The sequence below is a fragment of the Mirounga angustirostris genome, unplaced genomic scaffold, assembly GCF_029215605.1.
Source record: "Mirounga angustirostris isolate CCGP_5_RB_7025 unplaced genomic scaffold, mMirAng1.0.hap1 SCAF_3, whole genome shotgun sequence".
In the NCBI taxonomy this organism is placed as follows: Eukaryota; Metazoa; Chordata; class Mammalia; order Carnivora; family Phocidae; genus Mirounga; species Mirounga angustirostris.
In genome coordinates, this window is record NW_026991711.1 from 79,314,209 (window position 1) to 79,341,657 (window position 27,449).

Genomic DNA, 27,449 nt, shown 5'->3' on the forward strand with positions numbered 1-27,449 from the left:
ATGGTGGGAAGAGATAGATTGGTCATCAAAGTGAATTAACATATCTTAGGATACATTGTCGTACATCTGTATTTCTTTTTTTTTTAAAGATTTTATTTACTTATTTGACAGATAGAGACACAGCGAGATAGGGAACACAAGCAGGGGGAGTGGGAGAGGGAGAAGCAGGCTTCCCACGGAGCAGAGAGCCCAATGCTGGGCTCCATCTCAGGAAAAAATATGGAATGCTTCACGAATTTGCGTGTCATCCTCGCGCAAGGGCCATGCTAATCTTCTCTGTATCGTTCCAATTTTAGTATATGTGCTGCCGAAGCGAGCACTGTACATCTGTATTTCATAAGAAAAACTCTCATCTGGACTTGGCAATTTAAAAATATATGTGCATATATAGATACACACACGTTCACATGGCCTTACCTGTTTTGAATGCTGTAGGCAGGGAATATAGAGGGGAGATCATAAGTAAAATTACATCCAACTATGCAACTTTAATGAAAATTTTAAATCTAATTTTTATTAGTGCCATCCGGTTTTAGCAATTTCTTGCTTCCTAAATAAAGCCTTTTGAAAGGGCCCTCCCAATGCGCTCCATGAGTGATTCACATGAGTGGTAGTGTCTTCAGTTATCTTGCACCCTTTATGATCCACTTTTTGTGAACAATGGAGAACATTGAGATCGGTTTTTAAAAGTTGTTTCATACCATTTCTTAGCCTTGGGATGTAAAAGTCAAAAAAAGGAACAACTTGCTTCTCAACAAAGTGAAATGAAACGTTTTGCCATCTTCCACCACTGTGATGAGCTGGGTTTTCAGTGCCCTGGGTGATCCGAGCGCAGTTTCCCTCTGTGACTCCTTTCCAAGAACCGTTCACTAGGACCCTGTGCTGCTGACTGTGGCTGGGAACCTGGAAAGAACCACTGAGGGCCAGTGAGAGCTTGAATCCTACCCCTGAGGACTGAAAACCCAGAAACCCCCAGAACAAGTCCCTGAAGCAAAGCAGAGACTCTCAAGCTCTCCAACCCTTTTCCTGTCCCTGCCTTTTTCCTTCCCTCCTCTCTTCATCTGAGTCACCATTGAGTGCTCACAGAGTTCTGGATGCTAGATGTAGAGATAAAAAGTTGATAGGACATAGACCCTGCCCTTCAGGAAATCACAATCTGATTAGGGAAAGAGATAAGTAGAATTCATACACACATAACCAGAATAAAAATCAGCTTCTGATCTCCGTGTTGTGCAACAAATGAGCTCCTGGTGTTGGAGTGGGACCCAAAGCTCCCTGGGGCTCCCAGTACGAGTAACTTCTCCATTATTATCTTCTCTTCCCAAAATGTTGATTGCAGCACATTATTCCTGGACTACCAGAAGGATGGCCTTTGTACCGCTGATGCTGGCCTCATTTTAAATTGACTCCAGCCTCCCGCTGGGCGTCAATCCTTGCTTGGCACTTGGCTAGGAAGCTGAAGAACACGACCCTGCCCCCAAGTAGCCCACTGGTTAATGGAAAACAGACGATCTAAATCACCAATAAGCACAATAATATGTCAAGAGCAAGATATTCTGAAAGCAAAAGAGAAGGTGAGTGGACAAATCACACACTACGCACGGGGAAACAGCACATCTGACATACCCCTCCAATCCCTAAAAAGTGGACAGATAAGGGGACCCCAAAAATGTTCATTTTAATTTGAATCCCTCTTTCAGAAAGAAAACATATATCAATAGCAGAAATAATCAGACACATGCTATATTTACTATACTGTTGAAACTTGAAATTTTAAATAGAATTTAGTGGTAACCAAAAGCATCTTCTTCTCGGAAGCAACCATAAAAAATTGTGGGTTTGTTTGTGTGTTTTGTTTTGGTTTTGGAGTTTGTTTTGGAGGGGTAGTTTTTTGCTTGTTTGATTTTCTTGGAATAGTAAATAACGGTTGGCAACAAAAAATGTCTGTGCGAGTCTGCCACAGAAGTCAAGTTCTCCAGCAGTCTTCAGGAGCCCTCAAAAACAGAACAGAAAAAGTACCTTCACTGGGGAAAAGAAGAGAGGGAAAGAAAGAACAACAGCCCCCACTGCGCCTCTACATTTTTGCAAAAGTCCAGCATTCAGAAGAAGCTTCCTTGCTTGGCCTACATCTGCCGATTGGTAATTTGTAATTCAGGTTAAAAACAAAACAGAAGTGGGCATTGTTCTGATACTTGCCCTGATAAGATCCCAAGAAAACTCTGAGAGCTGGCAAGAGAGAAAAGCAGATAATGGTCAATGCTGTCATTTGAGTTTAAAAAGCACTGTGATTTTTCTTTTAAAGGAACATCTTCAGTTTCCAAGACCATACACAGGGTTCCTAACTGCAGCTCAAAATTTTCCACTGGGCTCCCTCCGGAGAACAAACACCGCTCAGTGGAGAGTGTGCCGTACCAGTGCATTTCCCGGCTTCCCCGCGGGCCACTCTGCAGAACCCAGTGCCAGCTACACCCCACACTGGAAGCTTAGACCTTAGCGAGCAGAGGTTTGCTTTTATCCATTAGTCTGCCACTCCCCCATAAGAATTATTTTGTTTCACCTTTGCCTTGAAAATAAGAGGAATTCCTCAGACTGGCATTTCAGGTCTTTTATAATCATAACTGATCCTTCTAAGCTGGTCAGAATAATTTTTAATATTTACCAAGTGCTTTAAAATTAACAAACTGAACTTTTGCATATATTATTTAATCCTCCAAACAGCGCTTCGAAGAAACTGTTATCATCCCCACTTCCAAATGAAGGATATTCTTAGAGAAGTAACTTGCCTAAAGTCAGTGTGGGGAACAGGGGTGGAGCTTGCCTACACCCAGGCTGCAGACTCTCACCCTGTCTCCCTTCATCTTATAGTTGGATCTGCCACAGAAGTGTTACCTGCTGTTCCCCAGTGCTGCCGGCACCATCCTCCTGCCTCCATGACTCTGCCTGGAACTACACTTCCCATTTCTCTTTGCCATCCCACCATTCTTCCCCTCTTCCTCAATGCCCATCCCAGTCACCCTGGCAGCCATGTCATTTTACAATGCGAATCCGTATGGGGCTATGTGTTGCCCTTGTCTCTGGGGCTTTGGTTATCAGTGCAGATGGGCTGAAAGGGAAAAGTCTTTGATTCAGATTTGGTTTCAAATCTAAGTTCTTGCCTTTAATCCTTCTAGGCTGATCAGAATAATATTTTATACTTATTAAGTGCTTTAAAGTTAACAAAATGAACATTTGCATATAATATATTATTTAATCCTCCAAATAACACTGTGTGGCCTTGGGAAAGTTTCTTAACTTACATGAATTTCCATTTCATTGGCTCTCAGAGGTTCACTGTAGTGCCAATCTAAAAGGGCCAACCTGGCACAGAGATGGGATCACTTGGCAGACTTGGCAGGACCCTGCACAAATACTCAATAAGAACCAGTAGGAACTGGCATCAAAATAATGAGTTGATTAAACACACACACGTTAGGAGACATCTGCTTAATATGAGCCTAAACATGTATTTGCATCTCTACTCCCATCTTAAATGCCAATTAAATGATGGAAGAACAAAAGATATACACTTATAAGAACAAAGAAATGGGAAGGGAAAGGAGAGGGCGGGGAGGATGGCAGATCAAATTTATGAAGACATCATGACCAGACAAATATGAAGACATTTTTTAATACAGAAGGACACAAAATTGTATTCTCCATGTTCCCTTTCTTAGGAACCTACTAGAGCTATGACTCTGTTATGAGGTTGTATGTTTGGTAGGAATGGTGGGGATGATGTACGAGCTAACCCATCAAATGCCATAATAAAAAGTCAACAGGTCAGGGGCGCCTGGGTGCCTCAGTCGTTAAGCGTCTGCCTTCGGCTCAGGTCATGATCCCAGGGTCCTGGGATCGGAGCCCCGCATCGGGCTGTCTGCTCAGCAGGAAACCTGCTTCTTCCTCTCCCACTCCCCCTGCTTGTGTTCCCTCTCTCGCTGTGTCTCTCTCTGTCAAACAAATAAATAAAATCTTTAAAAAAAAAAGTCAACAGGTCTAATATCCATCAATCAGTAAATAGCATAATAAGCACACTGTTTAGAAATTTAGAGATAAATATCAGAAGCGCTTACAAGAAATAAAGGCACTGGTTGCCCCTGTGGCAAAGTACTGGCCTAAGTACAGAGGCTGGGCAGTGTAGTGAAATATTTCTTTGAAAGCCTTTTGGTTCTATTTGAATTATTAAGCTGTGTACATTTATTAGAATACAATTAAGACCACCTATTCTTCGGAAGCTATTTCAAAAAATAGAAATGGAAAGAAAACTTCCAAACGCATTCTACGAGGCCAGCATTACCTTGATCCCAAAACAAGACAAAGACCCCACCAAAAAGGAGAATTACAGACCAATATCCCTGATGAACATGGATGCCAAAATTCTCACCAAGATACTAGGCAGTAGGATCCAACAGTACATTAAAAGAATTATTCACCACGACCAAGTGGGATTTATTCCTGGGATGCAAGGGTGGTTCAACATTCGTGAATCAATCAGCGTGATACATCACATCAATAAAAGAAGGGACAAGAACCATATGATCATCTCAATTGATGCAGAAAAAGCTTCTGACAAAGTACAGCATCCTTTCCTGATTAAAACTCTTCAAAATATAGGGATAGAGGGAACAGACCTCAATATCATAAAAGCCATCTATGAAAAGCCCATAGCGAATATCATTCTCGATGGGGAAAAACTGAGAGCTTTCCCCCTAAGGTCCGGAACAGGACAGGGATGTCCACTCTCACCATTGTTGTTCAACATAGTACTAGAAGTCCTAGCCTCAGCAATCGGACAACAAAAAGAAATAAAAGGCATTCAAATTGCCAAAGAAGAAGTCGAACCCTCACTCTTTGCAGATGATGTGATACTTTATGTGGAAAACCCAAAAGACTCCACCCCCAAATTGCTAGATCTCATACAGGAATTCAGCAACGTGACAGGATAGAAAAATCAATGCACAGAAATTAGTTGCATTTCTATATACTAGCAATGAGACAGAAGAAAGAGAAATTAAAGAATCGATCCCAGTCACAATTGTACCCAAAACCATAAGATACCTAGGAATAAACTTAACCAAAGAGGTAAAGGACCTGTACTCTAAAAACTACAGAAATTGAGGAAGACACAAAGAAATGGAAAAACATTCCATGCTCATGGATGGGAAGAACAAATATTATTAAAATAGCTATGCTATGCAGAGCAATCTACACATTCAATGCAATCCCTAACAAAATACCATCGACAGTTTTCACAGAGCTGAAACAAACATTCCTAAAATTTGTATGGAACCAGAAAAGACCCCGAATCAGCAGGGCAATGTTGAACAAGAAAACTAAAGCTGGTGGCATCACAATGCCGGACTTCAATCTCTATTACAAAGCTGTAATCGTCAGGACAGTATGTATGGTACTGGCACAAAAACAGACACATAGATCAATGGAACAGAAGAGAGAACCCGTAAATGAACCCTCAACTCTGTGGTCAAGTAATCTTCAACAAAGCAGGAAAGAATATCCAACAGAATAAAGGACGGTCTCTTCAACAGATGGTGTTGGGAAAATTGGACAGCCACATGCATAAGAATGAACCTGGACCATTTTCTTACAGCACACACAAAAATAAACTCAAAATGGATGAAAGACCTAAATGTGAGACAGGAATCCATCAAAATCCTAGAAGAGAACACAGGCAGCAACCTCTTCAACCTCAGCCTCAGCAACTTCTTGCTAGACACGTCCCCGAAGGCAAGGGAAACAAAAAGCAAAAATGAACTCCTGGGACTTCATCAAGATAAAAGCTTTTGCACAGCAAAGGAAAGAGTTGACAAAACCAAAAGACAACCTACAGATTGGGAGAAGATATTTGAAAATGTCTCTTCAGAAAAAGGGCTAGTATCCACGAACTATAAAGAACTTATCAAACTTAAAAAAACACAAAAAACAAAAACAAAAAACAAAAAACAAAAGAACTTATCAAACTCAACACCCAAAAAACAAAAACTCCAGTCAAGAAATTGACAGAAGACATGAACAGACATTTCTCCAAAGAAGACATACAAATGGCTAACAGACACATGAAAAATGCTCCACATCACTTGACATCAGGGAAATACAAATCAAAACCACAATCACACCAGTCAGAATGCCTAAAATTAACAAGTCAGGAAACAACAAATGCTGGTGAGGATGCGAAGAAAGGGGAACCCTCTTACACTGTTGGTGGGAATGCAAGTTGGTATAGCCACTCTGGAAAACAGTATGGAGGTTCCTCAAGAAGTTCAAAATAGAGCTACCCTATGACCCAGCAATTGTACTACTAGGTATTTATCCAAAGGATACAAATTTGTGATCCAAAGGGGCACCTGTACCCCAATGTTTATAGCAGCAATGTGCATAATAGCCAAACTATGGAAAGAGTCCAGATGTCCATTGATAGATGAATGGATAAAGAAGATGTGGTGTATAGATAGATAGATAGATAGATGATAGATAGATAGATGATAGATAGAGGTATATTTATGTATATATATAATGGAATATATATATGTATATATAATGGAATATATACATGCATATATATAATGCAATATATATGTATGTATATATATGTAATTTTTATGTGTTTACATGTGTGTGTGTATACACAATGGAATATTACTCAACCATCAAAAAGGGTGAAATCTTATCATTTACATAGATGTGGATGGAACTGGAGGGTATTATGCTGCTGAGCAAAATAAGTCAATCAGAGAAAGACAATTATCATATGGTTTCACTCATATGTGGAATTTAAGAAACAAAACAGAGGATCATAGGGGAAGGGAGGGAAAAATAAAATAAGACAAAATCAGAGAGGGAGACAAACCATAAGAGACTCTTAACTATAGGGAACAAACTAAGCGTTGCTGGAGGGGAAGTGGGTGGGGGGGTGGGGTAACTGGGTGATGGGCATTAAGGAGGGCATGTGATGTGATGAACACTAGGTGTTATATGCAACTGATGAATTACTGAACTCTACATCTGAAACTAATGATACACTATATGTTAACTAATTGAATTTAATTAAAATAAGTTGCAAGAAAGAATACAATTAAAACCTGTATTTTACAAATTTAAATAGTGGAATGTGATTTTACCAGTATGATCAGCAAGTATTTGATCCTCAGTGAGACAGAACTGGTAAACAGAACCTGCAAGCTGAAAAGACCCATGGATATCACCTACAACGATCCTAGAAAAGTGTTATTCCTGCTGATAGCATCTTATGGCACCTGTTGACCTGGAATACTTAATAATGGGTTTAAAATGCAAGACCTCTGAAGACTAAAAACTTAGCTGTTAAGTTTTCATGATACAGAAGAATTTAACAAAACTTAAGAGGAAGGAAAGCTTTATGACCTGAAATACATAGGTAAGCTGTCTAAAGTGATCCAAGGCATTTGCTCACTTTTCCCTTTTACGTGCACTTATAAAACATGTGGCTTTGGGAAAGTCAGAAAGGTTTCTGTACTAAGTTCTCTTTGTTTATAAAAATTGAGATAATCAACTTCTCTAGGATTATTAACATCTTAGAATCCTGATCCATACTCATATAGAAATGAATAAGATTTAAGACTTTGAACCCCACCCAAGAGCATGTGCCTATTATGAAGATCCCAAAAGGACCTTCCTTATGGGTGATTTTGTTGTCTAAGACAATTCCATAATACATTTCCTAAGGACTGATGAAATCCTGGGTCAAGTGGAACCCACATATTAGGCATGGTTACAGGCACTGAGTGGAGAAATATGTAGAAGAAAGAATTCTTGTCTCTAAAGAACTTATAATCAAACTAAGGATATGTGAAAGTACAAAGCCACCACAGAATGGACACTTTGAGATAAATGCCTATGAGAAATTCAAGCCCCTACCAGCAGCTCATCCCAATATGGGGTAAAGACTTCAACACCCTGTTGGTGCTGATTGTCCCCTCGCTGTTCCATCACCTGCTGTCACCATGTCATCGATCTGTTGTACAGTTAGAGAGGGTGCCTGGGTAGCTCTGTTGGTCAAATGTTGGACTTTTGATTTCAGCTCTGGTCATGATCTCCGGGTTGTGAGATTGAGCCCCACGTTGGGCTCCCCACTGGACATGGGGCCTACTTAAGAGTCTTTCTCTCCCTCTCCTTCTGCCTCTCCCCTCAGTTCTCTCCCTTTCTAAAAATTAAAAAAAAAAAAAAAAGAGGAGAGAATGTCTTAAGTTGAAGTGGAGGTCATGATAAGGAATTCTTTGCATGCCCACTTAAAACACCATTATTTAACTAAGCTGCTGAATCTTAAGCCCACTGGCCCTTCATTAACTTCCTTATTCCTGACATTCCCAACAATTTGTTGCATTTAGTTGTCTAAAATTGTGTCATTCCTGGTTGTGGCTCCCAACCCCACCTTAGAGTTGATAACACTGACATGTAAATCGGAACCCACAAAATGGAGACCACCCCAGTGGCCAGCCCGAAGTCACAAATCTAAACCTAAGACAGCCTGAGCTTGGGAAACACCTGTCACCAATCACATCAACACAATCTTCCAACTCAGTTTAACTACCTACCTTACACTAGAAAATAGGACCTGCTCGCCTTCTAAGGAAACCCCCAACCTCCTAGCCAACTATGCCATCATCCACATTGCCTCTTCTAAACTCATTCTTGCTCAAAACCTCACAGGAAGATTGTAGAGTTCTCCACTGTTTGTGAGGCACTGTTTTCCTTTGAATAAAGAACATCAAAGTCATTACTAAATTGTTTTGGTTTCATCATTTGACAAAGCAACTTTTGACCATGTCTTCACTATTGTCAGAAAACTCTGAGAAACCACAAGATTTCAGGCAGTGGCTACTTGCCATTTCAGAATACAAACCACTAAGTTACATGGGACTCATCTATCTTGTCAACACTATAACCCCAGTGCTTAGGACACAGGAGAAACTTGATAAATCTTTGCTGAGTAAATGAATAATTGGTCATCACACTTAGTAAAAAATTCGCTGGTGATCATCTTGCAGTTTATACAAATATCAAATCATGTTGTACAACTGAAACTAGTGTTATATGTCAGTTATACCTCAATTTAAAAAATATATTCACAGTAACAAATGACAAAGTCCTTAATCATATAACTTCTATGCTGTGAAAAATGCAGAGAATATTTTGAGACTCCTAGGAAATGTTTTAAAATAACTGATCCGATAAAAGTGAGGGGCTGAAATTGGCCTCATGAAAGAATTGTTATCACAAAAATGACTGTACAACTCTGTGCATGAAATAAAAGGAAGGAAAATAATGAGTACACTGGGAGAAAACAGTGCTGCAACCCTGTGAAAGCCATGGAAATGGAAATTATTAATAAATGGATCACATATAAGGAAATGCTTTGCTTCTGTTGTGGAGATGACAGAGGGTAATTTAGGAGAGCCAGGCACCAAGGGGCAAGACAGAAATGAAAGAAAAACTGGTAAGACTTGTTTAGGGAGAAAAATTTAAAAGATAAAAGGCTTTAATTTCAAAGCTTCCCTCTTTCCCCCCGCATTCTTCTGAAGTTGAGTTTGAAAAGGAAGCAAATCAATACAGTGGCCACAGAGTCTACCAACGCAGAGCTGGAAATTACGTTCAGAGACACACTAGCCAAGCTGGTTGGCCAGCCCAACAACCCCAGAAACCCACCAGTGCAAACCTCCAGACACATTGTACTCATGATGGGTGACATACATCAGACGGAGGGACCTGAACATCCCCATTGGACATCCCCTAAGGCCACACTCACACTCGTACCTCATATATACTCTGGAGCCACTTATGAATCATGCAAGAAAATAAGTAACATGGTCTCCTTTCACACTCGACCAAAACAGTAAACCTACCCTGATACAGAATGACTTTCAAATGTTTCCAAAAATCAAGTCCACTTCAGCTGGATGAAGCTTTGTTGAAGAGATGCATCCATAGCACATGGAGCCTGGGGGTCAGGAGACATGTTCTGGCTCCACCTCTCACTACTAATGGGACATAGGGCAAGTCCCTTTCTTACTTTGAGATGTGGTTTTCTTAGGTGTGAAGGCTGTAAGGGCTCTGCAGATCATGTCAGATAATTGTGTGAACATGCTTTATAAACTGTAAGCAAGCATTAGCACATCTTCTGAAAATAGACAATGGGCATGGACTAGCGATGAGGCCATGTCCCCTCTGCTTGAATGCGGGCCATCCTCGGGACTTTCTTGGATCAATAGAATGCAGGAGAACTGACCCTATGGCTGCTCCGGGCATACACCTTGGAATCCTTCATTAGCAAAACTCTTTACCTTCTACATGGGTGGCTCTGCAGAGGACAGTCATCATTGAGTGTCTCAGTGTGCCTTTGGGTTTATGCTAACAAATCAGGTTTTTTTAGAGGTGGAAAGACGGAAGGGAAGGGAACTAACAGCTGATAACCTACAGGGCATCAGGGATTAATTAGATCTACTAGCTGAATTCACTTTTCCCAATCCTTTCCCCAAGTTCCACAAACACTTGACTTCTTATAAATGCAAACTCAGATTTTTACTCTTTTCTATTTCTCCCTTTAAATATTCATATTATCCATTGAAACAGTCTGTAGTATATTTACTACAGAAAAGGAGAGAGAATAGCTCTGGAGATTTGAACTAGACTCTCTCAACCCCAAAGCAGCTGGTGACCTATTGTGCCTAGATGCCATTTGCCCTTTGTTCTGTCCTGGGCTGCCACTCATCCTGCCTGGATTACAACCTGGCTTAGGAAAGGTAAACACCTTGGTTCTGTCATTCCTCTGCCTTAAGTCATCCTCAGACTTTCTATGAAACGGTCACTCTTCCACAGTTGGTCACCCACCTTGTGTTTTCCACACATCTCAAGCAATCAGCCTCCAGACATCATCAGCTGATGAAACCCTAGAGCAATTATACTTGTGCCATGGAATTTCAGGATAGTTTTCAAGCACTCATTGCCCAGACAGGGGCAAGACAAAGCTGGTTTCCTATGAACAACACAAGAAGGGCAGCTGTGAGTGAGGGATGCTGCAGAGAGAAAGGGTGTTTTCTTATTGCACATAGTACATTTGAAGTATAATAAAGTGTCAACTTTCCCAGTAGAGGAACTACTATTTCCAAATACAAAAATACCCCAAGTGGTGCAACCTTTATGATTACAGTCCTTATTCTCAAACTCTATGCTCTCTTCATCTGTGTCTGAGTCCACACTATATCACAGATGACAGAGAAAAAAAAAGGATCATAATTAGAAACATTTTATAATCAGTGTCATGGAAGTCAGTTGTCTAGGCAGAATTAGTGACATAATAAATGGAACCTGACACAACGTTTCAGATTAAACTGGAAAGGGTTGCCCATCCTTGCTGGTAGACTGTGGATTCCATGATGGATTCCATGATGATGGGGGTCCTGGCCCTCAGACCAGGATATGGGAATTCAGATCCTAACTAACTGCCATTTACTAGCTGTGTGTCTTGGACACACCACCTAACCCATGTGCTTCGGTCACCCTCAGTATAGGGATCACAACTCTTATATATATATTTTTAAAGATTTTATTTATTTATTTGTGAGAGAATGAGAGAGAGCACATGAGAGGGGGGAGGGTCAGAGGGAGAAGCAGATTCCCTGCCGAGCAGGGAGCCCGATGCGGGACTCGATCCCGGGACTCCAGGATCATGACCTGAGCCGAAGGCAGTCGCTTAACCAACTGAGCCACCCAGGCGCCCCCACAACTCTTATATTTCAAGGATTGTTGTGAAGCTTAAAATCAAATTGAGAAGAAACACTTGGTAGCACATTATTTTTGCACAAAAAGTGCAAAAAGAATGCTAAGAAAGCATTGTCCTGAGTCCTAAGAAAGCATTGAGTGCAGCTAAAGGAGTATAGACAGTATTTCTATCAGTCACTTTTTTTTTAAAGATTTTATTTATTTATTTGAGAGAGAGAGAATGAGAGACAGAGAGCACGAGAGGGAAGAGGGCAGAGGGAGAAGCAGACCCCCTGCTGAGCAGGGAGCCTGATGTGGGACTCGATCCCGGGACTCCAGGATCATGACCTGAGCCGAAGGCAGTCACTTAACCAACTGAGCCACCCAGGTGCCCTCTATCAGTCACTTTTAATCACAGTCCATCACATCTATAAGTAAATCAAACAGAGATGGTAATACCTGGGAGAGTCAGGCTCCAGGGACCACTCCAGCAGCGACTCCCCCCAGTTCTGCTGGGATGGTTGTAAAGGACAGAAAGAAAAAGTAAGTAGGTGGCCCTGCTGTCCTTCAGGTGACTCTTGACTGCAAGAGTGAAATGAAACAGTTATTCATAAGCTGTACCCACAGAAGAGGTGCCAAAGATAACCTGATTTTGCGAACAAAGCAAAACAAAACAAAAAACTGGAAAAAATGGATAAGCCCATAGCTGGGATATTTCATAAGGACTTTTGCACAATGGCAAAGAGACATATATTTGATATCCCTGTGTTCTTTCCTCCATCCCCTATAAATACCCTCTCTCACCTCCAATTCACTGCATCACATTTTTGCTTTTTGTATATTTCATCTGCTTCAGGAAGCCATAACTGACTATTTAGCCCATATCCTCCCACTGCAAAGTGTCATTACATTCCAGCTAATGACTTTTGCTGACGCATACGTTGATTGTTTTGATATCCCTGGCTTCCCAAATTAAAATGTAATACTCCTGAGGGTGGAAACCATGTCCAATCTTTAATACATACCCCTAAGCATTGTGTCCAGTGGCAGTGGCAGGCTGTCTCCATAGACAACTCCAGGTACTTGTGGGATCTTTATCTCCAAGTGTTATAATTTTAAGTTATGTCAGAAGCTACCCCAGTACAGTTGGCTAGTCCCATCTTAAAAAGCCTAAAGACCTGAATCACACTGAGGTCATAAGGTATCAGCACCAGAATAAACCACCTAAATTGCCATGAAGAGGTCAAAGTCGCAATACAATAAATTACACGTTCCTAAAGCTACTAAACTGGTAAAACTAATGTGACATGAGAAAGGAGCCTGGCCAGCCTCTTACCCATGGGGACGCATTCAGACTAGTTTCCGTGTCCACAAAATCACCTATGGTTGGATAATCTCAAAGCGGTCCTCATTTCTTGCTTCCTTCTGTTTCACTCTGCTAGTAGGCCTGCTTGAAAATAGCATGTCCTTCCTATACTCTGCCCTAGTGTTTTGTCTGTATCTCCCTTTTGGCATTTTTCATTCTGTGCATCATATTATGATCATGGGCCTTCTCTTCTCTCCTACTCTTTTCTCCCCAACATGATTCTTCCCTCGACAACACCCATTCAGAGCACAATGCTTCCCCAGAGGTGTGAGGAAACAGAAAGATGGAGTGCGGGCCCTCCATCTGCTTAAAAGAATGAGTCCTGGAATGCACTGCCTCTCGGTCCAAGCTGCAACTATGCACCCAGCAGCCATCAGATTTTACTGGGCCCAGAGCTGGGTTCATCCTGAACATCACTGGCCCTAGCAGTGAGGCCACAGTGCCTGGAACTTTAGGCCCATTTCAAGCCATCTTTCAGAGAACAGAATAAATGGGGATAGTTAAAAGATCACACAAATGAGTTGAAGCATAGGCAGAAGAAATTTACAGTTTAAATAGGTCTATGAAATCAAGGTTCTATCACATTGGTGCCAAAAATGTAGATCAACAGACTACAACCCAAATTTAATCTAATTTGTTTTAAGAGGAAAGAAGATTAATAAGTGTAACACTGTCTACACTCCCTGTTTATACCTTCTCATTTGCTCCTCAAACCACTTCATCCCCACTACTCCATCCCAAAGCCACAAGTTATCTCCTCATTATATAGGTAATATTAATGAAGTGTTTATTATAGTTTTCCTAAACTATGACCAACACCATTCTACATAATAATAATGACCTGGGTGTTGTGAAAAATGAAGATTTCTGAGTCCCAAACCCAGAAAAAAGAAAAACTCATCAGCCCAGAAGAAGTATCTTTTAAATATTTTCTAAAAATGAAAGCAGAGTAAAAATATTTTCAGGTAAACAAAAACTGAGAGAATTCATTATAAATAAACATGGTTTTCAAGAAACACTAAGGCAAATTCTTCAGGCTGAAAGGAAATGACTCCAGATGATAAATAGGGCCTCCAGGAAGGACAAACATCACTGGAAATGGTAAATATGTGGTAAATATAAGAGACTCTGTATTTTCTTTTCTTCTCTTAATTTCATTAAAAAGCAAATGACTTTATTAAAAAGCATAAGACTATTTAGTGCAAAAAGAAAAGGAACGTATTGTAGGTTTTCTAAAATATGTAGATAGAAGATCTATGACAACAGCACAAAGGATTAGGGTGATAGGTAGCTGAAACTATACTGCTGCAGGTTTCCTATCTTTTATATTTCACATGATGTAGTACAATATTAATTCTACTAAGAAGTAGAATGTAAAATGTTAAAGGTGCAGATTTTAATTCCTAGAACAGTATTCTGGAAGGGTGGTCCCCTGACCAGAAGCACTGGCATTACTTAGGAACTTATTAGAAATGCACTTTCAAGGACCCCCACCCCCACCCACTGAACCAGAAATTCTGGGGTGGGGCCCAGCGATCTTGTTTTAACAAGCCCTCCAAATGATTCAGGTGGATGTGGAGTTTGAGAATCACTTTTCTAGAGCTACCATTAAAAAATAATGCAAAAAGACATAGTGACATAGGATAATTAATAGAATAGAGTAAGTAGAATAGAATAAATAGAATAATGAAAATAGAATACTAAAAAATAATTTACTCTACAGAAAACAAAAGAGGAGGAATAGAGGAGGAAAAACAGAGAGCAAGGAGGAGAAATAGGAGACAAATAGCAAAACGACAAAATTAATCCAACAATATCAATAATTTCATTAAGTGTAGGTGAACTAGAAGCTTCAATTAAAGGCAAAGATTAGCAGACTGGGGGGGAAAAGCAAGATCCAACTATATTCTGTTTACAGAAAATTTACCTTAAATACAAAGGCACAAATAGGCTGAAAGTAAATGGACAGAAAAAAATATACCATGCAAAGAACTCTTAAAACTCAACAATAAGAAAATATATAACCCAATTTAAAAATGAGCCAAAGACCGTGACACCTCACCAAAGAAGATATACAGGTGCAAATAAATATATGAAAAGGTCTCCACATTGTATGTCATCGGGGAGATAAAAATTAAAACAAAAATGAGATACCACTACACATCTATTAGAACTGTCAAAATCTGGACCACTGACAACACCGTATGCTGGCAAGGATGTAGGACAAACAGGAAATCTCATTTATTGCCATTGGGAATGCAAAATGGTACAGTCACTTTGGAAGACATTTGGTGGTTTCTTTTTTTTTTTTTTTTTTTGAGATTTTATTTATTGATTTGACAGAGAGAGACACAGTGAGAGAGGGAACACAAGCAGGGGAATGGGAGAGGGAGAAGCAGGCTTCCCACGGGGCAGGGAGCCTGATGTGGGGCTTGATCCCAGGACCCTGGGACCCTCGACCAGGACTCAAAGGCAGAAGCTTAACGACTGAGCCACCCAGGCGCCCCCATTTGGTGGTTTCTTACAAAACTAAATATGCTTGTTACCAAGCATTAGAAGTGGATAAGAGTGATCAGGGGTCCCAAACAGGACATTAGATGAAATAGATCATAGCCAAATGCACTGATCCACTCTCCCAGCCACTTCTAATGAAGACCCCCACCACTACCCTACTGAGAAGAAGGGGCAATGACAGAATCACAATTGTGCCTGTTCATTAGTTATAACTTAGACAGTGTTTGTTTATGCTGCACGTAGTTGTCTGATAACCACACGGTTCCATTCTTCTCACTGATCCTTATACAGACTTGAGTTATAATAAGGCAGTGCTGAAGAGTAAAGACCAGGGCAAACCCAACCAGAGTTTGCAATTTGTACCTGAGTGCTAAACTTGAGTAAGGGCAGGCAAGCAGCATCTTTTACAGGATGGGTCAGGCCCAGTGGCTGTGTTTCTGGGTGTGCCCCTCTGACACAGGCATGCCATCATCAAACCGATCAGCAACGCACTGTCAACTCTGCAGAACTCCCTGTGTGCTCTTGCAAGACAGGTGTGCAGGCCTATAGCAGCAGCTGTAGCTCAGGACTGATGGACAGCTCTGTCCATAAAAACACGGCAGACAGTCCGGGCAGGACATGGCACCTCTGTGTCATCAAGCACTTTTACTTACATCAGTCTGAAGAAAACAGATTTTACCTTGGCGACATGGGCAGTACACCCTAACTCTAACTTAAACAATAACTGGATGGTAAAAATCATAGCAATGTCCTGAACTTTCCTTTGAAATGTTTCAAGTGCCTTTATATGTCTTTGTGATATTGGAGACATATGAAGAAAAGGTAAATGATAATATAGGGTTGGATGGGAATGTGAGCAAAGGATTAACAAAATCTTTCTCTTCTGTATAAGAATTTGACCTGTGGTTACCTTTTGGGCTCTGTTGTCTTGGAAATAGATAAAGATAAAATATGTGGAGTGACTGGGTGGCTCAGTCAGTTAAGCATCTACCTCTTGATCTCGGCCATGGTCTTGATCTCAGGGTCATGAGTTCAAGCCCTATGTTGGGCTCCATGCTGGATGTAGAGTCTACTTAAAAAAAAAAAAAAGATAGAATATGTAGCTATCACTAAGCAGCATTACTGATGGTAGAAAAAACCTGATTGATAACTGCATCAGAACCAGGAATATGTGAACACCTGACAGGAAGCCACGTCCTTAGGCTTCTGTCAGTGTAGTGATCTTGCTGGTGCATGCCTTTGTGGGAGCCCACAAAGCTACATGAATGGCTCCTATGAGGAATGAGGCTCCAGAGTCAGGGCACCCCCACACCTGCCAATGAGGTTTGTCTCTTTGCACCTGAGTCATTACCTGGGGCAGGGAGAGACTAGCTCCTTATGGCCACTGGGCAGACCTCTGGACACCCACCGAGAGAGGTCTGACACTGCCAGCCAGCAACCTCTGTTTTCTGAACAATGCACTTCTGAGTAGGCTAATGCTTTGAGAATCTGAGTGTTTATTTGGCTCCACGAAGACACCCTGGTGGTGTTGTATTGAGGCATTAAACTATCCAGTTTATACCAAACAGGAATTCACATAGACACCATTGGTGGTTTCCAAGTTGTCTACCCATTTTAAAAGCAACTGTCCAGTGAACACAGATCAAAAACATCTAAGCAACTAAGCTCTCAAGTAGCTCAAATAGGTGTCTAGGCGTGAATGTACAAAAAATATTCCGCTCAAATATTCCATGGGATCATGCTGAAGATTCAACGTGTTCCAGGAGCTTCAGAGAATACAGAAGAGGCAGCCTCTTTATTTAAGGCTCAACATTCAATCCAAGTGGAGAAGCCAGGTGTGAAACATATCCCAAGATATGTCATCTCCAACACCTAAAAATTGCAGAATTGAGTCATTCTGGCCCTCTCCCTACATTTCATTTCTGCTGATGTTTCATTTTAGTCACATGAGGTGGTGGAAAGAGCCTGGGTGAGAAATCAGAAGATCCGCCTGGGCAAGCACCTTACATTATGTGTCTGGCAGAACCACATCCAATAAATACTTGTTAAACGAAGAAATGAATGAGCCTTTCTGAGCCCTCAGCTCCTTCCTCCGTAAAATGAAAATATCTACCTCATCTACTTTGGAAAATTGTTTTCAAATGAGATAATGCATGTGAAAGCTTTTCATAAACTGTAGAGCACTGAACAATTAATAGTATAAAGGCATTCTGAACTGCCTCCTTTCATTATTGAGTAATATGAGAAAGGTGCATCTTGAGACAGGTCTTGAGACTAACAACCCACATAGTTCTCTGGTGGGAAGGAGCTAATCAATCACAAGCACAGTGGAGATTTGGTCTTAATAGAAATGGATTCTTTGCCTTATTGCTATTTTTGCCTACTGAGTACATGAAACTTGAGTAGGTTTATGTTTCAACTCCATCTTCCAAATTACATCTGTGATACCTCTGCAAGGCTTAACCTTGTTCACTCAGCACAAGTTTAGAAAATATCTCCGTGTCACTCCTTACACCACACTAAATTACAGGGACTTAGGTATTACCTATTATAGGATATCAATTTTCAATTACATGCAAAAAAATTTTACAGCAACATCACGCCCATAAAGTTGTAATTTTGCAGAGATGATTTCTTACTAAAGAAAAGCCTTCTTTCAAATCATTAATTGGGTTAGGGAAATGAGTGCCCACCCAAGTTAACAAAAATTCACTGAAAACTGGCTATGTACATGGCACTTTCCTGAGTTTGGGGTGCTGGCGCTGGGTGCTGCTGCTAGGTAGTGGGTGCTGGTGCTGTACTAAGTGCCAGGTGCTGGTGCTGGGTGCTAGGTACTGGTACTGGTGCTGGTACTGGAAAAGGCAACAGTGATGTTTCTATATTCAAGAGTCTTTTACCCTAAAAACATGCAAATAATCTATCATTATGACATATGACAGAATGATCTTGATAAAAAGTAATTGTATGAATAACACAGAACAGTGAGGGAAAATCGCTATTATTAATGAGAATCAAGAAAAGCTACCTCTTAGCTGAGCCCTGAGAACAAGAATGAATTTTCTAGATGAAGAAAACAAAACCCAAATCAAAGGAACAGCATCCACAAACACTTGGGGATATAAAAGGGCACCTTGTGCTAGTGGAACAGTGTGTGATAATAACATAAACTCTGTATCAGAATGTGTGGGAAGTAAAGGTAGAAAGTGAGTTTACAGTTTGAGTAACATGCTAAGAGGTGTGGAGTGTTCTATTGACAGCAGAAGCACTGTGGAATGTCAGGAGTGGAGGAACATGGACGAGCTAAGTTGGAACTCCAGTCTGCTTCCTGACCGAGTATCTTCACCCTTCAAAGCCCTCCCTTGCAGGTTTCACTTAAACATCACAGCCTCAATGTGGTCCTTGAACCCTGCGGCCTGGTTTACTTGCTGTTCACCGGCTTTCAGAGCACCCGGATCTTCCTTGTGATTGTGTGTTCGATGTCCCTCTTCTCTGCCAGGGTCCCATGCAGGTCCTATGGCAGCCATGTCTGGCATGTCTCCAGAGCCTCGCACACCTATGGATACTCAACAAAAGCTTGTTGAGTGAATGCAATGAATGAGTCATCCAATGAAAACGTGACAAGGGCCTGAATAAAGGCATTGAAAAGACAGAGAACAGAGATAGGAGAGAGATCAGAAGAAAGAATCAAGGTAATGGCTGATGGGGGTTGGGAGGTCTGCCTAAAGATAATGAGGTTTCAAGCCAGAGACTGGAAGATTGTCTGGGCCATTACTTGAGACAGAGAACTCAAAAGGAAGGGTGGGTTGGGGGGAATTCTCAAACAACATTTCTTACAATATTTACTCATCACCATGCTTTTTCCTTTCTCCCCTCCCCCTTTCTTTGCTACGTAATGAAATTTAGCATCATAAATAATACTTCCTTATTCCCTACTTTACTGGAAAACTAGCACACGAGGGACAGACAGTCAAACCGTTTGTTATCCATTTGTCACAGGATATTATTTCCCCTGTTCAAATAGGCAAATGATGGCTTCCAAATTTGTAATGACCTGTTAGAAAGGATATTATAGTTTGATGCCAGCCAAAGACAAGTGTGTTAGTTATGGGTGATTGATGCTAAGCTGATTTTCTGACACCAGCTGGGACAGACACAGGTCAAAGACATAATCCATGTCACCTCCCTTAAGACTAAGATGGATGTTGATCCTTCCAGTTGTGTAAGTAAGATTAGGTGATTGATTCTGGTAACTGCGCAAAGTTTCTTGTTAAATATTAAATAGTGGGACACTATCTTGTTTCATCAATTAAGATAGAGGATTCCATCTACCTGGATAATCAGCTATGGAGATTCGACAGAGGTGCCTAGGAAGATAAAATAGCTTAGACTTTGGGTCAAAGTTTGACCACTGGACACAGATAGGGCCAGTCTATTGAACCAAAGGCTGAAGGTAGGTCGATTCTACAAATAACATGGCTTGGCTCTCAGCTCTTTTCTTGAATAAGGGTATAACTGTTTAGTAGATGAATAACTGTGTCCAAGTCCTCTTTGGTCCTTATAAAAATAATGCTTTGAGAAACCTAGGCATGCAGATGTGGAGAATAAGAGCTGAGAGAGAAGTTCTAAAATGAACTCTCTCAGGGTCCACTTGCTTCCTATTCTTTGTCGATTTGCCATAAAAATATGAAACCCCAGGATGCCTGGGTGGCTCAGTTGCTTAAGCGTCTGCCTTCAGCTGCGGTCATGATCCCAGGGTCCTGGGATGGAGCCCTGCATCAGGCTTACTGCTCAGCGGGGAGCCTGCTTCTCCTCCTGCCTGCAGCTCCCCCTGCTTGTTCTCTCTCTCCCTGTCAAATAAATAAATAAATACATACATACATACATACATACATACATATAAATAAATAAATAAAATCTTCAAAAAAATGTGAAACCCCTCTAAACCTTCTACCTGACCACAACATAGAAATTATAAGTGAGTAACCCTGTTTGTGGAAGCCAGAGCAGCTTTTGACATAAAGTTAGGGTGAGAAGAGGTAGATCAAAGAAAGATGAGGGAGGTTGAAAGTCAAAGAGCTATAGTTTAATGTGTTCCAGGAAGGCTGGTCTCATTCATTCACTCACTCACTCACTTATTCATGCACTATGGCCCAGGTACCATGTCAGGTCTGGAACACCGTGAGTGTTCATGTATTTGTTGAATGAATGAAAAACAAAATTACTACAAGAAGCAATGTAATAAAGAACACACTTATGAAGATAATATTTAAATATTTTAATGTTTTGTTTGTAAGTAAATGCTATTAATTATAGGATATGATTCTGTGAATTAATGTTAGATCTTAAGCTAAAGAACCAAAGGGCTTTTTAAAAAAATTAACAGACCATTTTTTAGGGCAGTTTTAGGTTTGCAGAAAAATTGAACAGAAAGTAGAATTCCCATATGCTCCCCCCAGCGCCCTATATATAGTTTCTCCTATTATTAACACTTTGCTTTAGTATGGTATGTTGATTAAAATCAGAGAACCTAAACTAACATGTCATTATCACCCGAAGTCCATAGTTCACATTAGGGCTCACTCTTGGTATTATTGTACATTGGGTGGGTTTTGACAAATGTTTAATGACATGTGTCCACCATTATAGTATCATATAGAATAGTTTCACTGCCCTAAAAATCCCCTATGCTTTACCTATTTGCCCTTTCCCCTCCCCAAACGCTTGGCAACCACTGACATTTTAACTGTCTCCATAGTTTTGCCTTTTCCAAAATGTCATATAGTTTAGAATCATACAGTATATAGCCTTTTCAAATTGGCTTCTTTCACTTTGTAATATGCATTTAAGTTTCCTCCATGTCTTTTCATGACTTTTCATCTATTTTAGCACTAAATAATATTCCCTTGTCTGGAGACACCATGTTTGTTTATTCATTCACCTACTGAAGGACATCTTGGTTGCTTCCGAATTTTGACAGTTATGAATAAAAATGCTATTAACATCTGTGCATAGGTTTTTTTGTGGGCATAAGTTTTTAGCTCTTTTTGGTAAATACCAAGAGTGCAATTGCTAGACTGTATGGTAAGACAATGTTTAGTTCTGTGAGGACCTGCCAAACTGTCTTCCAAAGTGGCTACACCATTTTGCATTCCCATCAGCGAGGAGTGAGAGTTCCTGTTGCCCCATATCCTTGCCAGTGTTTGGTCCTTTCATTATTGTGTATTTTAGCCGTTCTAATAAGTGTGTAGTGGTATCTCATTGTTGTTTTAATTTGCATTTCCTGATGACATATGATGTGGAGCATTGCTTTGTATGCTTATTTGCCATGTATATATCTTCTTTGGTGAGGTGTCTTGTTCAGATCTTTTGCCCATTTAAAAAATTGAGTTGTTTGTTTTCTTATTGTTGAGTTTTAAGAGACTGTGCATATTTTAAGAGACTGTGCATACAGTCCTTTATCAAATATGTGCTTTGCAAATATTTTCTCCCAATCTGTGGTTTGTCTTTCATTCAGTTTTTTATTTTAATGAAGTTCAACTTACCAATTTTTTCTTTCATGGATTGTGCTTTTGGTGTTGTATCTAAAAAGTCATCATCAAACCTAAGGTTTCCTCTAGATAATCTCCTACACTATCTTATTATTTTAATTAATCTCTACACCCAATGTGGGTCCCAAACTCACAATCCCAAGATCAAGAGTCACATGCTGCACCAACTGAGCCAGCCAGGCACCCTCAAAAGTAGGTTTTGTATTTTTTTATCCACTCTGATAATCTCTGCCTTTTAATTGGTCTATTTAGACCATTCACATTTAAGTTGATATTGGTATAGTGGATTTAATATCTAATATTTGTAACTATTTTCTATTTGTTGCTTTTTGTTTTTATTTTTGATCTTCCACTCTTTTCCTGTCTTCTCTGGTTTTATTTTATTTTTTAAAATATACATAATTTTATTACAAAAATTTTTTTAATTCTATTTTATTATGTTATGTTAATCACCATACATTACATCATTAGTTTTTGCTGTAGTGTTCCATGATTCATTGTTTGCATATAACACCCAGTGCTCCATTCAATATGTGCCCTTTTTAATATCCATCACCAGGCTAACCCATCCCCCCACCCCCTCCCCTCTAGAACCCTCAATTTGTTTCTCAGAGTCCATAGTCTCTCATGGTTCATCTCCCCCTCTGACTTCCCCCCCCTTCACTTTTCCCTTCCTACTATCTTTTTTTTTTTTAACGTATAATGTATTATCTGTTTCAGAGGTATAGGTCTGTGATTCATCAGTCTTACACAATTCACAGCACTCACCATAGCATATACCCTCCCCAGTGCCTATCACCCAGCCACCCATCCATCCCACCACTCCAGCAACCCTCAGTTTGTTTCCTGAGATTAAGAATTCCTCATATCAGTGAGATCATATGATACATGTCTTTCTCTGATTGACTTGTTTCGCTTAGCATAATACCCTCTAGTTCCATCCACGTCGTTGCAAATGGCAAGACTTCATGTTTTTTTGATGGCTGCATAATATTCCATTGTATATATAGACCACATCTTCTTTATCCATTCATCTGTTGATGGACATCTTGGCTCTTTCCATAGTTTGGCTATTGTGGACGTTGCTGCTATAAACATCGGAGTGCACGTACCCCTTCGGATCACTACATTTGTATCTTTGGGGTAAATGCCCAGTAGTGCAATTGCTGGGTCGTAGGGTAGCTCTATTTTTAACTTTTTGAGGAATCTCCATACTGTTTTCCAGAGTGGCTGCACCTGCTTGCATTCCCACCAACAGTGTAGGAGGGTTCCCTTTCCTCTGCATCCTCACCAACATCTGTCATTTCCTGACTTGTTAATTTTAGCCATTCTGACTGGTGTGAGGTGGTATCTCACTGAGGTTTTGATTTGGATTTCCCTGATGCCGAGCGATGTTGAGCACTTTTTCATGTGTCTGTTGGCCATTTGGATGTTTTCTTTGGAAAAATGTCTGTTCATGTCTTCTGCCCATTTCTTGATTGGATCATTTGTTCTTTGGATGTTGAGTTTGATAAGTTCTTTATAGATTTTGGATACTAGCCCTTTATCTGATATTTCATTTGCAAATATCTTCTCCATTTCTGTCGGTTGTCTTTTGGTTTTGTTGACTGTTTCTATTGCTGTGCAAAAGCTTTTATCTTGATGAAGTCCCAATAGTTCATTTTTGCCCTTGCTTCCCTTGCCTTTGGCAATGTTTCTAGGAAGAAGTTGCTGTGGCTGAGGTCGAAGAGGTTGCTGCCTGTGTTCTCCTCTAGGATTTTGATGGACTCCTGTCTCACATTTAGGTATTTCACCCATTTTGAGTTTATTTTTGTGTGTGGTGTAAGGAAATGGTCCAGTTTCATTCTTCTGCATGTGGCTGTCCAATTTTCCCAACACCATTTGTTGAAGAGACTGTCTTTTTTCCATTGGACATTCTTTCCTGCTTTGTTGAAGATTAGTTGACCATAGAGTTGAGGGTTCATTTCTGGGCTCTCTATTCTGTTCCATTGATCTATGTGTCTGTTTTTGTGCCAGTACCATACTGTCTTGATGATGACAGCTTTGTAATAGAGATTGAAGTCCAGAATTGTGATGCCACCAGCTTTGCTTTTCTTTTTCAACATTCCTCTGGCTATTCAGGGTCTTTTCTGGTTCCATTTAAATTTTAGGATTATTTGTTCCATTTCTTTGAAAAAAGTGGATGGTCTTTTGATAGGGATTGCATTAAATGTGTAGATTGTTCTAGGTAACATTAACCTCTTCACAATATTCGTTCTTCCAATCCATGAGCATGGAACGTTTTTCCATTTCTTTGTGTCTTCCTCAATTTCTTTCATGAGTATTTTGTAGTTTTCTTTTTTTTTTTTAAGATTTTATTTATTTACTTGAGACAGAGAGAATGAGAGAGAGCACATGAGAGGGGGGAGGGTCAGAGGGAGAAGCAGACTCCCTGCCGAGAAGGGAGCCCGATGCAGGACTCGATCCAGGGACTCCAGGATCATGACCTGAGCTGAAGGCAGTCGCTCAACCAACTGAGCCACCCAGGCGCCCTGAGTATTTTATAGTTTTCTGAGGACAGATTCTTTGCCTCTTTGGTTGGATTTAGTCCTAGGTATCTTATGGTTTTGGGTGCAATTGTAAATGGGATTGACTCCTTAATTTCTCTTTCTTCTGTCTTGTTGTATAGAAACGCAACTGATTTCTGTGCATTGATTTTATATCCTGTCACTTGACTGAACTCCTATATGAGTTCTAGCAGTTTGGGGGTGGTCTTTTGGGTTTTCCACATAAAGTATCATATCATCTGCAAAGAGTGAGAGTTTGACTTCTTCTTTGCCAATTCTGATTCCTTTTATTTCTTTTTGTTGTCTGATTGCTGTGGCTAGGACTTCTAGTACTATGTTGAATAGCAGTGGTGATAGTGGACATCCCTGCTGTGTTCCTGACCTTAGGGGGAAAGCTTTCAATTTTTCCCCATTGAGAATGATACTCACTGTGGGTTTTTCATAGATGGCTTTTATGATATTGAGATATGTACCCTCTATCCCTACACTCTGAAGAGTTTTGATCAAGAAAGGATGCTGTACTTTGTCAAATGCTTTTTCTGCATCTATTAAGATGCATTTCTTTTATTAATGTATTGTATCACATTGATTGATTTGCAGATGTTGAACCAAATTTGCAGCCCAGGAATAAATCCCACTTGGTCGTGGTGAATAATCCTTTTAATGTACTGTTGGATCCTATTGGCTAGTATTTTGGTGAGAATTTTTAAGTCCATGTTCATCAGGGATATTGGTCTGTAATTCTCTTTTTTGATGGGGTCTTTGTCTGATTTTGGGATCAAGGTAATGCTGGCCTCATAAAACGAGTTTGGAAGTTTTCCTTCCATTTCTATTTTTTGGAACAGTTTCAGAATAGGTATTAATTCTTCTTTAAATTTTTGGTAGAATTCCCCTGGGAAGCCATCTGGCCTGGGCTTTTGTTTGTTGTGAGATTTTTGATTACTGCTTCAATTTCCTTAGTGGTTATAGGTCTGCTCAGGTTTTCTATTTCTTCCTGGTTCAGTTTTGGTAGTTTATACATCTCTAGGAATGCATCCATTTCTTCCAGACTATCTAATTTGCTGGCATATAGTTACTAATAATATGTTCTATAATTGTTTGTATTTCTTTGGTGTTGGTTGTGATCTCTCCTCTTTCATTCATGATTTTATTTATTTGGGTCATTTCTCTTTTCTTTTTGATAAGTCTGGCCAGGGGATTATCAATCTTATTAATTCTTTTTTTTTTACACTTAAACAATACTGCAGTTTATCAAAAGACACATAAGAAATGTCACCTCTTATGTCTTTGACAGTTATAAAAATCAATGTTTTGGCTAAGTTATAAACATGTTTATAATGCAATTATTTGCATAACTCTAGTAATGCTAACAACGGCTATAAGATCAGAATAGGTTTAAAAAAAAACACTGAAAACACAAAAATACATAGCCCCATTATTTACTTGTAGAATGTGTTCATTTATGCTTAAATTTCAGTATTTACTATATCACCACTGCTCTAATTTTAAAAATCCCATCCAAAGGATAAGGCAAAACCACCTACAAATTGGCATATTTGTTTATTTCTCAATTTGTGAAAATGTCCTTAATTTGTTGATGTAGCAAATAAATTTCAACTCTGATTGCTATGCAAAAGAACAAAAGATAATCTGCTTTGCAGTGAACTTTAAAGTTCAACTGCACACAGGCAACATGCTATATATGAAAAAATTACTAACTCAACTACAGGTATTAAATACTGAAAAAAGTTAACAGTTTATTATAATTTATTTTATTTAACAATCTAGGAAGTTCACAGCCATCAGCAGTTCCAGTGCAATTTCAGGTGCAATTGGGAATTCAGGAATCTCTGTGGAGCTGTTAGTGTAGCAAACCTCGTAGGTAAAATACATGCACACTTTTGATAGCACATGTGAAGGAATCTCTCTAAAATTGACTTCATTAGTTTCGTTCTTTGCAAACTGACCTGGGCCACTCAACATGGCTTTTATTGTTCCAGATGTTAGTGCATGTTCTCTTTTTACAATAAATTCATGACCATCCGAAGATATCAATTTGATATACATGGCATCCGGGCCTTCACAGCCACCATAGGTTTTCTCTTCTCCATCCATTATGTTCTTATGAAATTCTACTTTACTTCCACAGGAACTTTAGTAGTTTCCTGGTGAGGCGGGGACGCAGTCCAATCTTATTAATTCTTTCAAAAAACAAGCTCCTAGTTTCGTTGATCTCTTCTGTTCTTTTGGTTTCTATTTCATTGATTTCTGCTCTGATCTTTATTATTTCTCTTCTCCTGCTGGGTTTAGGCTTTATTTGCTGTTCTTTCTCCAGCTCCTTTAGGTGTAGGGTTAGGTTGTGTATTTGAGACCTTTCTTGTTTCTTGAGAAAGGCTTGTATTGCTATATACTTTCCTCTTAGGACTGCCTTTGCTGCATCCCAAAGACTTTGAACAGTTGTGTTTTCATTTTCATTTGTTTCCATGAATTTTTTTAATTCTTCTTTAAATTCCTGGTTGACCCATTCATTCTTTAGTAGGATGCTCTTTAACCTCCATGTATTTGAGTTCTTTCTGACTTTCCTCTTGTGATTGAGTTCTAGTTTCAAAGCACTATGGTCCAAAAATATGCAGGGAATGATCCCAATCTTTTGGTACTGGTTGAGATCTGATTTGTGACCTAGGATTT

At 39.9% G+C, this 27,449-nt stretch overlaps 1 protein-coding gene and 1 non-coding gene across 2 annotated transcripts; both read right to left on the reverse strand.

Annotated features, from left to right (window-relative positions):
- Window positions 1–213: 213 nt before the first annotated feature.
- On the reverse strand, window positions 214–320 carry LOC123839978 (U6 spliceosomal RNA). The gene has a single exon (XR_006789814.1). It is a non-coding gene; the product is annotated as a U6 spliceosomal RNA (small nuclear RNA).
- A 25,677-nt stretch (window positions 321–25,997) lies between these two features.
- LOC123842672 (elongin-C-like) lies at window positions 25,998–26,942 on the reverse strand. The gene has a single exon (XM_045871920.2). It carries the CDS (start codon window positions 26,874–26,876, stop codon window positions 26,538–26,540), a length of 339 nt encoding a protein of 112 aa, XP_045727876.1. The 5' UTR covers window positions 26,877–26,942; the 3' UTR covers window positions 25,998–26,537.
- Window positions 26,943–27,449: the final 507 nt, after the last annotated feature.